This window comes from Balaenoptera musculus, chromosome 15 (assembly GCF_009873245.2).
Source record: "Balaenoptera musculus isolate JJ_BM4_2016_0621 chromosome 15, mBalMus1.pri.v3, whole genome shotgun sequence".
NCBI lineage: Eukaryota > Metazoa > Chordata > Mammalia > Artiodactyla > Balaenopteridae > Balaenoptera > Balaenoptera musculus.
Genome location: NC_045799.1, coordinates 10,741,952 through 10,759,854, shown reverse-complemented (window position 1 = coordinate 10,759,854; position 17,903 = coordinate 10,741,952). Strand labels below are relative to the sequence as shown.

Below are 17,903 nucleotides of genomic sequence, written 5' to 3'. Positions count from 1 at the left end.
TGGCACTTTGTTCCCTCCTGAAGTACTGTGCGTCTTCACAAGTGGGTAGGCATTTCGAGTAGACAGAAACACAGCCACGGGAGAAAAGGAGGCAGATCCTTTTTTACTTGGAATTTAAGAGGGGACAAAGAGCTATTTGCTGAAGACCCTGCACTGCTCAACGACAAGGGACCAAAGATGGGACAAGAAAATGCTTCAACGTGCTGAAAAGGGAGAGAAACCATAGTGCTACTCAGTCTGAGTCTGGAACTCATGGCCACAGTAAATTTAAAGGGCAAAAAGTTCTCTGGAATTCTGTTTTTCCTTGTTAAAAAGCAAATCTACAGGATTATTCAATCGTTATAGACCTTCTCTAATTAGAAGATGGCAGAATGCCAGTTTTTATTTCCAGATTATTCCAAAAGCAAACAGTAGCAACAGCATTTTTTAAAAATGGCTTTTATTGAGACACTTTTAGGGCTTCTGCAACATTTCTACTTGGAAATCTTTATTTCCAGTTCTTAGGTGGCTAAACTCTTTTCCACATGCCAACAAGGCCCACTCACACCACCTCAGCAAGGAGGCATACTCGTCTTTGTTCAAATGTCCAACCTGGAACGTCCCCCCACCCCGCCCCACTATTTTGCACAAGTCACACTAGTACTCCATGTAGGACTCTAAGCCCAGGCTAAATTCTTCCTACCTTTTAATTAGGCAGACTAATTTCAAAACAAATGTGAGATGGCTTAAATGCAGCTGGTATTACTGTCCTCAAGGGAAAGAGACCTTCTCAATCTGTAGCATCTTAACTTGGGGACATCCTGTCCTAAATGGTGTCCACAGGATTTATAAGCTGTATAATGGATTTAGAGTAGCTCCACGCCAGCCCCGAACACCCTAAAGGGTCTAGTCTATTTTTGTGCTTTCTCCTGTATTGTTTTTGAGAGGCACGACTTTACAGCTTACGGGAACGTTGGTCAAAACCTTTACTCCTGGGTAGCAAAAGCATTAACAAGATGAACCCTCTGGGAAGAGTCTCAGAAATCATGGAAACTAGCCACTTCAGAACTCTTCAGGCCAGTGTCCCTGGGAGGTGACTGACCAGCCTCTGCATGGATTGCAGCATCCATCCCATCACTGTCCTAACAACTGCCAAAAACATCGGCCTAATTCTGCCTCTTTGTAACTTTCTGTTCTTTAGTACGGGGTTGCTCTTGGAAATCCATGCACAGTAAACGCACCATACCAGCTCCTTGCATCTTGACAGCCCTCCAAATGTGTCATCTCCGAAGCCTTTTTCTTAAGGGCAAGATGGTCCAGAGAGTTATAACAAAAGCAGAGAGAAGTTGACTATTTAGTACAATTGTTCCCATTATAAGGTGAAAACTAACATTTACTTCATTTAGACAAAAGAACACCAGGGCATTAAGATTCTGCTTGCAAATGAATGCTAACTTATGTTTACATCCTTTTATCATCGAGACATTTACATATATAAGCAGGCTCTGCTCCTCAACAAAAGGGGAACTGAAAAAACTCGAGGATGTTTATTTTAGCCAGTAAAAAGAGAAAAAGACAAAAACCAAACCAAAGAATTTGCAACAGGTGCCTTGAGAGAAAGCATTCTTTATGCCAACGGCAAATCTTGGTCTTCCACAAGCTTCCTCAGTGGCTGTACCTCCATCTCTGATGAAAGAGAGCCATGGCATCAACTGGCACAAGACATAATGGACACACAGGACTGTAATGTGTAATAAAGCAAATATTTACATTAAGCACAATACAGCAATTTATTTAGATGCTTAAAATGAATACAAAGGGAAATAAAGATCACAAAATTATACATACTACAACAGTGTGTCATATATTAGATGGTATAAATGACTACACCAGGGTGGTGTTTAACTAAAGATAAAACTAAATATCCAAAAGGCAGCAGTCATTGGTTTGCTGCTTCAACACAACACACTTTCATACAGATCTAAAAGGTGTCAAAATTAGTAGCTGCAAAGTCAATTCTTGCATGTGATTTTAGCTTAAAAGATTTCAGAAAACATCTGAAATACCAGTTTTTGTTTTTGTCAGCTGTAATGTCAAGGATATTCAGAACAAGAAAAATTCTATAATACAAGAGAGTCCAGATATATATCTTATGTGGCTGGCCTCTGTTGCGAGATTGTACAAGGTTATGTGCAAAAACTAAGTCTGTCCCGAAGTCCACACTAGCGTAGTTTCAGGCTTTTGCTAGGTCAACTAGATACAGCGCTTATTAACACAGCAAGGGCAACACTAAAAAAAGAAACAAATCTATGATGGGTACACAATAACAATATCATAAGCATCACTTGAATAGGTCTAAAAGACTGTACAAATATACATTTCAACTATTCAGAATGAATACATGAAAAAAAATCAATTTCCCCAAAGTCTACTATACACATTGGACTGGTAGCTTGTACGTTGGCCCTACACTACCGTTTGAATCAAGAGAACGCTTCTCAAGGACATCCAACCAAACATTTTACAGAGGGAAAGACATGTTGAGAAGGCAGATAAACCTCTGCTTTTTCTCATGTGCGTTCATGAGCCCCCAACTTACTGGCTTTTCACATTTAGTTACTGTGCCTGTCACAGCACGTTCTAAAGCAAGATCAGCCAATCATGTGTCATAGACTTAGAAATAACCACTTGGATCAGAGTGGCCACGTGTCCCCACAGCCTGATGACCCAGCACTCAAAAGGCAGTACCAGTTAGAATACAGCTTTGCAGTCATACTGAAAGGAGAACAGAGTTCCAGGCTGCAGCATTTGTCACCAATGCCAGAGAACCTGGCCCTTAAGCCTGTTGGCTGCTCAGTTTAACTCCGGTCAAGCTGCCATGCATCGGCTCAGCTACTCCATCAGTCATGTTGTCAAACTGCTCCCCATCCTCACTGTCAATTGTGCTATTCTGCCACTCAATCTGTGGGTTGGATAAGCGCTCATCATTTTCAGTTGCATTCTTCCATTGTGACTGGTCCTTGGACCAAAACCCTTCAACTTTTCCATAGGAACTATTCTTCCATTTCAACTGCTCTCTGTCACCTTGCATGGTAGCCTTTTTTTTGGCAGCTGGCTTACTGCTCCTTGCATCTTCACTCTGGGAAGACTCATCGGACCAGGTTCCTGTTTTCATCTCACATGTGTTGTCCTCGAAGTCTGACACTTGTTGGGAACCAGGGCCGCTCTCAGATGGAGAAGCACCATCTTTCCACTCGACAACATCATCTTGGTCCACCTCACTATCAGAGGCGTCATGCATTAGTTTGGTTGGTTCCTCAGTCAAATGAATAGTTTCATATTTTGAACCATCCTCCTCTTTTTGGTCTAGCTTCTCAGACTCTAAAGCATCCTCAGAAATTACCTTCTGTATGTGTTCCTCTGGGTTATCATTAGGGATTTTAGGCTCAACTTCAAAAACAGGGTCAAAAGGGCTATCACTTCCATTGGATTCTTCTTCCAAATTTTCAAAACTGTCTGAGGAACTGTCATCTTCCTTCCCAAGGTTGAGCTTTTTGTCAGCAGTTTTACTAGCATTGACTCTGGAATCCTTCTCATCATGATTTTCAAATAGCCACTCAGCATCAAAATCCATCTCATGCTTAACTTTGTTTAATTCTTTCATGTTGAAGCCCAGTAACACACCAGGCTTATACTTTTCACAGTCTCGGACACACTTCTTCCTCTTGTTACTAAAATGGGAAGCAATGTCACTCTTCCACAACCATAAACTGGCCGCCAGCTTCTCAATTTCTCTCCTGGTGGGATAGGGCTGCTTGTTGAAGTACTTTGTCAGGAAGCTTTTCCTGGCTTCATAGGAATCATCTTCATGACCCTTGGGGTCCAAGGCTAAAACAACAGGCTCCTCAGGCTTCTCTTCAAAGAAGCTGGGCGGATCGCTATCATCATCTAACTTTCGCTTTTTCAGCAAGGGAAATTCCATTTGCTCGTAAGTGCGCTTCACAGGTGCCAGGCCTGGTGACTGGTTAAGCCGAGAGGGTGCATTTGTCTTATCTTGGCCATTCTGGGTCTTTCCGACACCCCTGCAGTGGACCAGATGCAGAGTGATAGTCGAGGCGGTCATGTTGCTGGTATACACGCCAAGGCAGTGGATGCATTTGTAGGTGAGCTTTTTCTCCACTGGGTGAACCGTCTGAATAACTTGGTGCCTCTCTCTTAAGTGATGTGCAAGTGCATCAGATATGGGTCCTTTTAGGATTGAAAAGCAAAGAGGGCAAAGGGTTTTCCCGACATCCTTTTTATAGGGCACTGCAGCTTGAGGTGAACTTTTAACAGGGATATCTGCCTTTTCCTGAACTTTTGGCTGTGGCTTTGGAGGGACTGGAGGGTTGTTTTGGGCATGGTAAGCAACAGATTCAGCAGGGGCATCCCTCAGGTTGTACGTAGTTACAAGGAGATGGATGTTAGTGTGACTGCCCTGCTGCAATGTCAAATCAAAACTCAGAGTAGAGTCTGTTTTAGGTCCCATCTCTTCGTCAATGTGAACCATCCGCATGTGTGCCGCCATCTTTTCCACATCATTGAAAGTTGAACGGCAATATGGACAAGACAGACCATGAATTAACATATGGTTGAGCAGAGTGTCTGTGGGCAAATAGCGATTACAGTAGAGGCATTTGCTAGTAAAATTGTGTATTTTCATAATGTAGTTGGCTACTGCTGGGACTTTCTCAGCTTTATGTTCTTTTTCGAAGTGCACACTATAGACATTTTCAGGAAAAAGCTCATTACAGATTGTACATATTTTCCACTTCTGAGTTGAGGAAGTATTGGGTGGGGGAGGGCCAGTGGCAGCTGCAGTAGGTTTGGAACTGGACTGACCTAATACTCTGGATGCCTGTGACTGGGAGAGGGAAGGAGACTTTAACTGGCCCGATGAGAGAGACGAAGCATTTGGAGACTGCAGCGAGTATCTTGCTGGTGCCTGGGTCCTCTGCTCTGACCCAAGTCCGTAAGATCTTCCATTTCCACTTGGAAGTAACTGCTTCACAGACTGAGACTGTTGAGGGATGGAAACTGGTGCGTTGCCACCTAGACCCAGTCTCATTGACTGACCAACGCCATAGCCCTGGCCTACAGATTTGACTCCATAGTTGTTCTGCTGTAGGTGAACATTAGACATCATGTTGACTCCTGTAGAATTTAAGTTAGGCTTTGGTATTGAGAGTCGATTCACCATCTGCTGTGATGGTAAAGACCGGACATTTCCAGAAGCGAGGGAACCAATTCTTGATTGGAGTCCCATGCCCTTCTTGTCTTGAGGTTTGGGAGCAATCAGCATCAAGGGTTTGGATCGGGGAACCACCACATTTGTGTGCCCAATCATGGCAGTGACCTGATAGCCTATGCGTTCATGGTCTTCAATGACATGCTGTACCAAAGCTTCGTAGGACTTTGGCATGAAAAGGCATCGCTTGCAGTGAATACTACTTTCTTCCCGGGCATTTGTGCCTAAGGGGACTGCACCATTGAGTGATTTTTCTCCTGCCTTTGCTATGTAAGGTGCTGCCACATGCTGAAAATGTTCCCTGTAAATGTGCTTCCTAACTATTTCATAAAGAGGATCTCGGTAAGTGCACTTCTTACAGTAATAAACAGCTTGCTCTACACTGTCAGCCTGCTTAGGTTTAAGGCCATCGCTTTTGCTTTTATCTTTGAAAGTGCTGAGGCTGCTACTTGGTGCGCTGGCGTTTGGAGCATGAAATATTTTAATGTGTGTTTCCAAAGTCTTTTTGTCTGCATTGAAGGTACAGTAGGGGCAATTAAGGAGAATCCTATTTTCAAAGTCTTCACTATGGACATTCCGGAAATGACTTTTGTAGGCAGAGAAAAATTTTGAAGAAAATGGGCAAGCACTGCAGCAAAAAGGTTTTGTCCGATAGTCCTAAAGAAAAGACAAAAACTGGAATCAGAATGCCACTTCAGATAAGCAGTAACAGGTTTTAGGCTTTTTTCCCCCAGACAGTCCTTTAAGAGACATAATGCTATTTTTAGAACTGAAACTCTATAATGCACTGAGATTTGAGTATCATTTTTTTCCTTTTGCAAAATGCAAAATAAATTTATAAAATATTCAAATGAGAAAGCTGTTTTAAACTAAACACTTGTTTTGGCATCACAGTGTAAATAAAAACTCCATTCAAAGTTCTTCCTCAGTGTTTTTAGAAAAGACCAGAGTCACATTCGCTCATTGGTTTTAGAGAAACCAAAGACAAATGGCTTCAAGAGAAACGTTTTAGTTAGAAAGGATAAGAATAAGCTAGCTGAAATCACTACAATTACTCTGTGAATTGGTAAGTTGCTGAAGGCTTCAGATTCACTATATAGTAAAACTCAGGGCCCAGAGTGTTGTAGTGCAATTAGGCAATATAATATAAAGACACACCTTTGATCCTCCCCATCATGGAAAAATTTTCATAGAAAAAAAGGCTCATCTTCAAAAAATCTCAAACATTTCCCCCCTCTGATCAAAGCAGAGTATAGTATTCAGGTTTCACTGAGATCAAAAAACTAATGATTTGAAAAGTCGGCTTTCTTCTACAAGCCATGCTGTTCCTTCTTAAGCAAGAGCAGCTTCAAAAGAAGTAATGAAGTGACAGCTGCTTTGATTCAAATTAAGAAATTAAATAAAAATTTCCTACAGACTGTGAGGAAAGCAAGGTGTTAAAAAGCCAATAAAAAAGTAAAGCATTGCAGAATATACTGGTACCAAAGAGCAACTTACAGAACCATGCTCATTAACATCTGTGCAGCTGGTCCTTTGAAGATAGGTGAAACACAACTTTGGTGAGAGGTGATCTTTTTTCCCCTAGAAACCTAAGAAACCTACCTTGTTTCAGATACCAATTCGAACCAAAATGAAATACTCTGTTTTTCCTTAAAGCTCAACCCTTCTTTAGTATTTGTAAAACTGAATTAACTAAGTGATGTGTCCCACTGGAAAGCTTTCATATTTTAAGACTGCTGGTTAATACCCTTTCTTGGGGTATTCCTAAGAAAGAAACAGATGACTATATTATCAAATTTATGAGGTGGATTTTAAAAGTACTGATTCCCTGCCAAGTACATTCCAACAGATGAATGGATCAATAATCCAGAATTACTACAATCACTTGAAATAAATAGTGGTACAGTTTGAATTGATAATCACTTCTCCCTGTGGAAAAAAACATCACCTATAACTCCATTTTTGTTATATCATCACCTATTGATATCTTCCGGCATGGCTGGTGCCCTTGATTACCTAATACTGTTTTTAATTCCAATTTGTAAAAATTAAGCTGCACCACTGTGCCATCCTACAGAGTCACCTGTGCCATCCCCCACGTGCTGGCTTAGGCTACCCGGAGAGGTTGGGTGACAACACAGATGAGTAAGAAAACGTAAATGGAAGTAAGAGCCCTGTCTTCCCTTCTCTAGAAAAAACAAGGATTGCAACACAGAAAAATGATGGATACCCTAGATGAACAGAATGCTGGAGGGAACATTTTAGAATTAGAAGAACCAAACAACTTTTGACAGGGGTTAGGGGAGGAGAGGGGAATGCTGGTATACAGTGGGCTTCACAACTTTTAAGTAACAAACTTTCCTATTCCTCTTACACTTGAAGTTTCAGTACAATGACAAAAAAAAGACCAAAAGTTCTTCCTAATTTTCCCTACCTCTTAGGAAAATATGAAACAATCAGTTTCAACACTTCCCACGTTAGGCTGCTGCCTACAAACAGTGCAACACCATGAAAGATGCAGAACTGAAAAGGGAGGATGCTTCCTTTTGGGGAAGTCTCCTGTGCCACTTACCTGGTTTTTTGTAAGTGAAGGGTCCCATAGTCCTACATCCTCCCATGTAGTGTTTTTCAAATAAAAGTCATTAGGTTCAAACTGTTTAAAATCCTAGAAAACAGTGAAAGAAGTTTCAAAAACATTGTATCAACTCTAGCTCAACTTTACATATAAATCCTATCTCTAACTAGGGTTGGGGAGATGCACAGGAAAACTGACACCACCAAGAACTAAACTAGGATCGATAGAGCTCTTAGGAAATACAAAAGGGCATATGGATGTTACATTGAACTTTTTATATCAACTAAACATTCCCCTAATGGTCACCATGTTTCCAAAGAAACCACTGGAAGTTCTAACTAAGTAAAAAATTCAGCCACATATTAATACCAAAGCACCCGTCGTAACAGTACTATAACTCATCAGTTGTAATATTAGAATGGAGTGTAAGAGAGCAACGTTCACTTACAGTAAGTACTACAGATGAGATAGTCTGGTTCTGTGCAAGAAAAATCTTTTGTGGGAGATGGGGGTGGGGTGGGATTGGACTGGAACGAAAACTCAGGATTTCTCAACCCCAAAAGGAGGAAAGCTACTCAAAGAAAGCAAGTAGTATTATGTTAAATTTACATTCTTGTGTAAAAATTTGATCCCCTCCATCCTGAGACAGGAACATAAAAAGTTTTATGGTAAAATTCCTCTTGTTCCTAAAAGGGTCACAGTTCAGTGTGGAAAATCAAGTACACATATATTCCAGAGTACGTAGTGGGTGCAATAATGGGAGGAACAAATCAAATGCAGGATAGAAAAGGTACCTTTAACATTTGCATTACTTATTCTTGTGAAGATTACCCCACTGCGTGGGAAGTAAATGGACTGTTTCATCAGGCAGATCTACCTGAACTTGAGGGATTGAACTGCCACACCAGGGACAACATAACTAGAGAAACCCAATTTTGAGAAGCTTCAGTCTTCATGATATACCCCTAAAGCAGGATTAACAGGAACCAGGAAAAGAAAACCTGTTGCATGAAGGAAATTGCTTTTTTACTTTCAATTCCATCCGAACATTTACCGAGTGCCTGTTACGTGCCCAGCACTGTGCTAAGTGCTGAGGATACAAAGATGGACAAGGTAGTTACGGTCCCTGGCCAGCTGGAACTTAAAAGGCTAGTGGGGAAAACAGCTTTAAACGTTTCTTTCCAATCAGAGGTTGTTGATCAACTAACCACAAGACCTGGAGTAATGAGATCTAGAAGAGGAGACCACTGCACTGGCTATCCCACAGGGCTGTTAATAAAGCTCATAGAATAAAAAGGCTAGAAAAACAGTTTGTGAAGTCCAAACTGTTACCTAGGGGAAGATAATAGTCTACGATGGGTCAAAAGGGCCAACAAATGCTCAAATCCCAAGGAAAGAGACAACAAGCACCCAAACCACCACGCCTCAACAACCAGAAGGTCAATCAGAACATTCAGGCATATCAGAATGAGAAAAGGCTCTGGAGTCTCACAGACAGACCCTGCCACATGCTCAGCTGTGAGGTGGACCTATTTCTTTACTGGTTCTTCATCTGTAAATTGGAGATAAGAATTCCTATATCCCCCAGGGGTTGTTTTAAGGATTTGAATTTACAGACCATTTTAAAGCACCTAGTAAAAAATGACTGACGTGGTACGTCCTCAGTGGTAACTGCTTTTGCTCCAGGATGCAAAGATGAAAAAGCCCATTTTAGGGAGAAGGGAACAAGTTAGGCTATTTGAGAAAGCTCAGGCAAAGCTAACGCTGCAGTTAAAATACAGCATCACCCCTAAGAAATAACGATCCTGGCCACTGACACAAAGTAATGGATCAGAAGCTGAGTCATGTTAAAATTAAAAAATCACATGCTACTTACTTCTATGTGTTCTTTACAGTATTCCAACCCAATGTCACTAAGTATTTTTTTCACAGTTTTCCGGGCTTTTCTTAAACTGCCAAGATTGTTGACAGGAAGTTGGAACATAGTTTCTATTGGAAAAAAAAATTTAAGTCAAGTCAAAACATGTACAACTTGTGATATTTACTAATTCCACTGATGGTAGGATCACAAACCCTGGCCCAGTCTGACAAAAAAGGTGAGTAGATATCCTTATCCAGTATGTTCTGAATACTTAAAGCAGGCAGGCAAAATAAGTACTCTCTGATCTTTTCTATTTTTAACAGGACATTTTATATCACAGGTAACATGAATCTAATGTGGCACAATTCTGATTAGACTTTTAAAAAACTAGTTTGGTGATGAGCTTATTTAAAGTTGAGAATGAGGTTTATATACCAACCGATTACTTTAAAATCAAGTGTGAGTGCTTTTCTCCTTGTGATGTTGAACCTCTGAAAACAGAAAAATGTTCACCATTTCAGCATTATTACCACATAATTTTGAGTGCCAGGGAAAATAAGTTTTTGTTGTCTGGGAGCTACCCTGCGTATTGCTGTGGTATCCGTAAGTTTCTGCACACCACCCAAACGAAAGACAAGAATGGCTGTGTAACTTGCCCCCCAGCCAGCACCACACCTGGACAAAGGCACTCACTAATGCCACGGAATGAATGCTGAGACGGGAAAAGCCGGGCACTCAGCGGGAAAAGCCGGGCACTCAGCATCAGAGCAAATAATAACTGTTACAGACTTTAGGGGGTCCCTTTTGAAAAATGAAAAGCTTATGTGTGTATGAGGGAACTGAAAAATTATTTAAATGACCCAATACATTAAAGTAGAAATTTAGATCCACTTTCCCAAGTTCCTTAAAAACAAAGGTTAAGAAAATAAAATTAATAAAACTTGGGCAGCTGAGAATTTGTATGGCTTCCAATGTGACCATAAATGTTTCCTACAAAATAGTGTAAAAACTAATCATCGACTTAATAATCCAAATAAATTTTGCAGGATGTAAAGTAGTTCTAAAAATCAAAAACAGGCAGAAACAAAAGCCAATGCATCTGGATTTAAAATTTAGTATTCAATACATGCAAATCTGGGTTTCTAATTAATCAAGGCTGTCACTGAATAATACCACTACCATCTGTAAACCACAATCATAAAGTCAACTAATCCACATGTAATAAGATATCATGTTACCTCACTTATTATTCAAATCCAAACATCAATATTAACTACGAAAACTGGAAAAAAAAAATGAAGCCTACCAAAAAATCCCAGCAACTTCTAGAAATTCTAAATCTGGATATGTTACCAGAACTTAGTATACCTGAGGCCAAAAGATGAATGCGGTTCACTGCAAAACACATCCTCAGGATGGAACTCCTAGCTATGAAGCATGACTATGGTGTCCTCTGTACTCTCTGCCATCTAATAATCTGCATATCGTTTAGCTAACAGACTTAGAAGTCACTTCTGATACAAATTAGTGTGCATTCAAGGCCAAATCCATTATTCCTTGTGGAAATTTTATTGCTAAATTGTTCTGAACCATCTTTTTGATGGTTTTAAAAAAAATCAGTTAATAAACTGATTAAAAAGAAAAAACTAGGTTCGCACAAACTAGGTCATTTAGAGAGAACCACCTGATAGACAAATGTTTCAGAAATATAAGAAAAGTGTTCCAGAAATACAGGAAGTGTTATAGGCTAATTCTGAAGAGACCAGGCATCAAAATGAATGTCCATAAACACCCAATTCTGAAAAGAGACATTTTGTTTCTCCATTCATTTTATCAACTCTCCATGGGCCAAAATCCAGTTCTTCTGGAACATCCCGTGTGAATCCTGTTTCACTTCAGAGCACAGACGTGCCCCAGAGGCAGCCCCTTCTGGCTTTCCCTGCCTCCTGGATGAGCACAGCAAAACACACACACAGATTTGGAAATGCCGCCCCCCCTTCTATACAGAAAACATCCTAGGGAGCCAAACTGCAGCTCAGGACAAAGGAAAACCCAGTTTCCTATGGAAAATACCAGGTGTTCTAAGTGCCCACCCACAGCTAACAAAGTTGTTTCAAGACCTCCAAGTGAAGCACCTCGCTGCTTCGTTGTACCCAATTTATCCACCTACGGTTCTGAAAAAGTAAGAATATGCTCTAAGGGAGCTTAGTTACAAAAAACTTATTTATAGAAGGTGATATTTCAGCAACAGAATAAATCTTGAGTTTACTTATTTGAGTTGAATTAAACAGGCTTATAAATAAAATAGTGACATTGCTTATTGGAAAATGCTACAAAAAAGTTATTTGTTCTATGATTAGCTAGGAGGAATCCAAGTTAAAGTTTACATCGGGACTTCCCTGGCAGTCCAGTAGTTAAGAATCCACACTTCTGCTACAGGGGGTGCGGGTTCGATCCCTGGTTGTGGAACGAAGATGCCGCATGCCATGCAGTGCGGCCAAAAAAAAAAAGAGAAAAAGTTTACATTGAAAAATGTAGAATATTCCGAGTTAAGGTTATAACTGTCTTCATAAGCAGATTTCTGACATTTCTAATGACCTTGAGAATTCTATCATCTGCCCCTTTCCCCAGATGGAGGCACCCTCCACGGAAGCCATTTCCAAGATTTTGTCCATCTGGAGCTAGAATAACACATTCATATGCGTTAGCATCCTCAAAAGCACTTAAGAGATTCTTCTGGTTTTTCGCTTGTTAAATAAAACACTTCTCTCAGTATATAAAGCAGGTATGTAGTATAGGAATATAATGAGCAAAGAAGGCTCCCCCCTACTCCCATCCTCCATTTCCTGTGTATACTTAAGCTTTTCTATGCCTGTAACAACAAGCCAAACGTTCCTTGTAAGAAAGTCTCCAACAAACTCTTATCAGTTAATGTTAGACATTATGGGTGATAAGAAAAAGAACTCAAGGGCCCTATGTTGTGTTTTCCAGCCCACCACCTGCTGTTAACAACTTCAAATCAACAGCTGCCTTCAGGGTTTACTGATGTTACCTATCTGATTCTTGGGGCCCACACCTTCCTATTTACTCTGTTCTTAACTGAGGGGTAAGGATAGAGTAAATAGGAAGTTGACTGCCTGAGATTAAGGGGTGTTCCTCACTTTTGAATAGGAAGAGATGAAAACAAATTCTTACAATCACTACTCTTAGGGAGGAAGATGTCTTACAATCATGTCAAAAATTGTCTAGAGATGGGCATTGAAAGGAATGCAGAAGGATGGGATTACTTTCCACATTTGTCCCCAGTGGCTAAACCTTTCTCTTAAGCCTCCTTGGCTATCAGCATGGCCATTTTGACCAGGTCAGCACCATTTTCCCAATACCAAGGAGAGCTCCCTTCAGCCAAACCATAAACTTCTCAGCTCATGGCATAAAAAAGGGAAAAACATCCAATTTAATAGAACGAAACCACTGTTCATCAATCATTTTTGGAGCACCCTGCCCATTAATGTGCTAGAAACAGAAAGTTGAACAGGACACAGCTCTTCCCCTTCAACAGTCCATCGCTTCTGGGGTATACAGCAGGCACTGGGTCACTGGAGTAAAGATGCTTGCTTCTCCCTGCCCAGCTTCCTCTTGGAGCCACTCCTGCCGCAGTGGAGGCGCTGTCAGTTAAGAGGCCCTTCCTCCACCACGCATATGACACAGGTTAACCAATTAGTGTTCTATCTCTGCAGACACTGGTTAATACAGACCTGGACATGTGCCCCAAACAGGACGGACAGTGATGATGCGAAAAGCACAGAAAGGGAAACACTCCTGTTGATACTGCTTAAGGTCCTCAATCTAGCTGTGCCTGAAAGACAGCCCCCTTGAACCATCCCTCCCCCAAACTTTTCATAAACAAGAACAAACACATGATCACTTTTGCTTAAGTTTTGATTCATGTTACTTGCAACCAAAAGTTCTGGTAGACCCACTGTGTAGTGGGACGGAGAAGAGGAAGTGAAGTGAAAAAGTAAGGGAAGATGGGGAATTTTATGCAAAACAATTATTCTTGTGAATTGGGACTAGTAGGAAGAATAGGAATTTGTCAGGGAGATACAGTTATTCTGAAAGAGGTGCTGGCCCATCGTTTCATTAATCAAGAACACTGTATGGAAGGAGTAAAACATTTTTGTAAATTCTGAAAGATTTTGGGGAAAGCTCAAACCCATTAATAATGGAGTTAACGTCTGCAAGTGTTTTATTAACTGAAGTTAAGTAACTTTTGGTTAAGCATATGCTACCTGATGAACTAGACTTAAATTACTGATTTTTGAGAATGATTTAAATTCACTGTTGAATAATTCAGCCACACTCCTTATCAATCTGCAAATTATACCCACACCTACTAATTAGGGCCAAAACATTAAAGTTTTACCAATAATCCCGGCCAAATTCCCACTCAGAAAGCAATTCCTTCCTCAGAAAGCAAGAGTCAGATGGCTGAAATGAAAATCTGACATCTGTAGCCATGATGACTTAAAACCATATAAAGTAGAATACGTAAGACTGATCAAATACATGTACCTCTTTTCTCACCAAATGCCAAAAGCAAAAGTACTCGTTTACACCAAGTACAAAGAGGGTAAATAAAGGCAGAGAGAACCTGTCTCACGAGGAAATAACTAGAGGCCGAATCTGTATAGGAGGACTGTACAAGGATGACGATACAACATCAATGACTGTGAACTTCATTTAGGCAAAGAGGTCATTAACTGAGAAATGTAATTATAATCATTTATGAAACCAGAGCTCTGCCAAAAGGCTTGGATCTAGTCAGGGGCTGTACTCAGGCTCATCTGGGTCAGGAAGATGGAGGGGAACCCAACAGATGACAGGACTAGTTTAGCAGGCTTAAGGCAAGATTTGCAGGACCTAATGTACCAATAGTCAGTGGGGCTTGTCTGTGTATCGCAGTCCCTCTGCAAAGCCACCGTATCAAGGATGGCATCATTTAGTCCCTGTTTTTAGGGGTAGAAGAAAAGTATTTATAACTGTGCCATCACAGAAAGTAAAAACAAAACAACAAAAAGAACTCCCATAAAACCCAATCTTAAACCTTTGACTAGGCACAGATAATCAAGCCAGGAGAAAAAAAAAAGCCTCCAAATCAAACTTCTACAGATTATATTTTAAACGACTCCAAGTATGGATCTAGCATGGCATTTTCCAGTATACAAATTCTTCGTATTTTTACGTGCATTCTTGTATGTTTCAAGTTCCTAATAAGAACATATGGTGCTAATTTCACATGCCAGTAAATATGCCAGTAAATATGATAGTGTGTCCTAGTTTCCATCACCTGCAGGCATAACCCTGCTACTTTCTAATATTTGGGAACTGAAATTTGAACATATACCAGAATGACAACTACTGCATCAGTTATACTGTGAATGCAAATCTAGAATTTTCATAGAAAAAACATTTCTAACACTGTACTGAGAGCTAGACCAGGATAGATACTTCTTCCTGCTAAAACCTAAACACAAGTTACTTAGACTAAACCAGTGGTTTCTACCACCCCACCTGACCTTAAAGGGGTGAAATCCTTGTTTTTAAAGAAATCTTAGTTGAAATATAAAAAAGATAAAAAGTGGAGGGAGGGGCTCAGGTTGATGGAAAGAGGAAGAAGGAAAAGTTCTCCATTTCCAAGTAGCTCCTTGAAATAGTTACTTGTCTAAACTAAGCTCATAATGCAAATTTATGCCAAGGTGGCAGACTACTGAAATGTAGAATCTGGACCTACTGGACAGTCAAACCAAAGCATGATGTTTGATGGCTACAGCAGAATTCCAATAGTTCACTGAAAATCTCCCCTAAATTACAGTTTGATCAGAATATGGTTATAGGAAGCCCACAGTAAGCCTAAGGATTAGAATATAGTATATACTCTGTTGTTTTTTAAACATTTCTACATTAAAGCTGTGAAGAAAGATACAGCCTCTCTGGAAATACCTTTTTGGTAGGGGGTGGGGGAGAATCAAAGGCTGGAAATGATGCCATTACTAGTGAAGAAAAAAGGCAGCAATATTTTCCTAAGTTAATAAAAAATTAGGAAGACATTCAAACTACTACAGTATAAACAATTTCATTTTTGGTACATCATCAACCCAAATTAATATGTAAGAAATTCAGATCCTAAATACTTAAAACAATACTCCACTTAATGCTGGTCCAAGTATTTATATAATCCACCCTGGGGTTTAAGAGTCAGATATTTGAAGTTTCTTTAAACTACTGATCTAACTAAAAATATTAAGTTATGCTATTTTCTAAGAGACGCAGGCATTTTAAGAAGATTCTCACGAAGAGAATCAAAGCATCAGTTACTTCACTGCTACCCATGATGGCACTTAAAAAAATCTGTGATATCTCTGTGGATTTTGAACCCATTAAGTTAAAAACTATTTAGGCAGAAAGAAAAAAATCATTCCCATATTTCTGCTGTTTTCTCCTCCTGCCACCCCCTCAACAACATATTTAATACCTGTCAATATCACTCACTGAGTAAAAAAAAGTGTGGTCACTGTAAAACACTTTCTTTTTATAACCAGCAAGTGTTTATCTTTCCTGACTATTCTGGGATCCAAAGTGGTGAACACAGACACCTTATTTGCTTTTCAGGATGTCACTAGCCCTACATTTAAATTAAACCAGATGTAAAAAGCTTTATGTAATATTTGTATTTGAAAAAAAATGAACCTTGTAAAGTCTTTCTAGAACAACCCTCCGATGAGTGAACACATCGAGACCCTAGAGCCTACATTCAGTCTGGAAGCAATCACCCTACTCAATCTTTTTCTAAAACACAGTCCTGAACAGAAGCAGCTTATCTTTCAATTTCCTATAAGGCTTTTGGCAAAAGACCTTCTGGATGCCACAGGCTCTTCACATAAAGGCAGCTCGGTCTCCTCCTTTTCCTCTCTTCCTCAATCCCAAATACCACGAAACAAGTAATTGTCTGACTATCCAGGGGCAGAATGCTCTTCTGGATTAGCAGATAAAACTGTGCAGCATGACAAAGGTAAAAAAGCAAAGTTTTAGTCTTCCCTCTCTTCCATCTCACCAGAAAATGTTCAGCAGTGTTGAGGCTAAAAAAGGGAGTATCTGGAAAGCCCAGAAGGATTAGAAAGAGAAACTACTTTGCCAATGAAGACACACTTACACCAAAAGCTAAATTTAAATAATGAACATCAATTATGTTGCTTAGGATAATCATATTAGAACACTGTTAATAAAGACAAGAAGCAGGCAGGAAATATAACTAATTTTTCTTCTGTTCTTAACTACTAACTGCATTAATTTTTTACTATTCTTTCAGTTTGGTAATAAAAGAAACCCAATTAACTGAGTAGAGTGTCAAATATAAAACTGCCTCCACTTCAGAAAAAAAAGGTTTTCTTCAAGTGTTTAACCAAATCAATTATTAAATTCCTTATAATTAAGTTTTCATAACTATTTCTTTGGTAGGCAGACTATATTTATGCAAGGCAAAATGAGTGTATTTATCTAAATACAGCATCCTGTACAAAAATGTTTTATCACAGTAATACTTTTGGCCACTTTCTATAAACAATGTGTGAATCCTTTCCACAAACAACCCTGCTCTAAGAGACTCTCTGCCTGATTACTTTGTGTGAGGGAAGCACAAACCCCACCAGGCAGCTTGTCCCACACTGGACGGCTCTGTTCACAAGTTTACTCTTTACAATGCTCTGTAACCTGCCCACAACTCTCAGTTCAGCTACAGACGTCTAATTACAAAGCCACCTAACAGCCTTGCAAGTTTTTAAGACACTTCCTCCTTCCCTCTCAAGACTTCCCCTTCTCCAAGTTAACCATGCTCAGTTCTTTTCTTCCTTCTGTTATCGCCTACGCCAATCTCCAATGAACAGGCTCCAGTTGGTCAATCTCTTTGGTGCCCTGAATAAACTGTTATTCCAGATGTGACATAATCAGGTCAAGTGGGACAACACTTCTCTAATTCTGGATATTATTTTTAAATTAATGCTCCTAAAAGGTGCATTTGTGTTGGTGGCAGCCACTTTACACGTATAACTACAATCAATCCTTTTTTTTTTTTGCATATGTGCCGCCTTTTTCAGCATTAGCTGGTTTAGCTGATGAGAAAAAGATAATGCTATTCTGAATCCATG

General features: G+C 39.9%; 1 protein-coding gene across 3 annotated transcripts in view; it reads right to left on the bottom strand.

Moving 5' to 3' along the window:
• Positions 1-425: 425 nt before the first annotated feature.
• The window catches only part of LOC118881472 (activity dependent neuroprotector homeobox), a 31,474-nt gene continuing 13,996 nt past the window's right edge, over positions 426-17,903 (bottom strand). Inside the window, exons 1-4 of one of the 3 annotated variants that reach the window (XM_036826442.1) lie at positions 10,142-16,354; positions 9,718-9,830; positions 7,839-7,931; positions 1,745-5,923 (exon numbers count right to left, since the gene is read on the bottom strand). In XM_036826442.1, the coding sequence (XP_036682337.1) occupies positions 2,816-5,923; positions 7,839-7,931; positions 9,718-9,825 (3,309 nt within the window). In that variant the 5' untranslated portion in view covers positions 9,826-9,830; positions 10,142-16,354 and the 3' untranslated portion in view covers positions 1,745-2,815. Of the gene's footprint in view, positions 5,924-7,838; positions 7,932-9,717; positions 9,831-10,141; positions 16,355-17,903 lie in introns of those variants that run through there. The other 2 variants (XM_036826441.1, XM_036826440.1) reach the window with 2 other exon arrangements.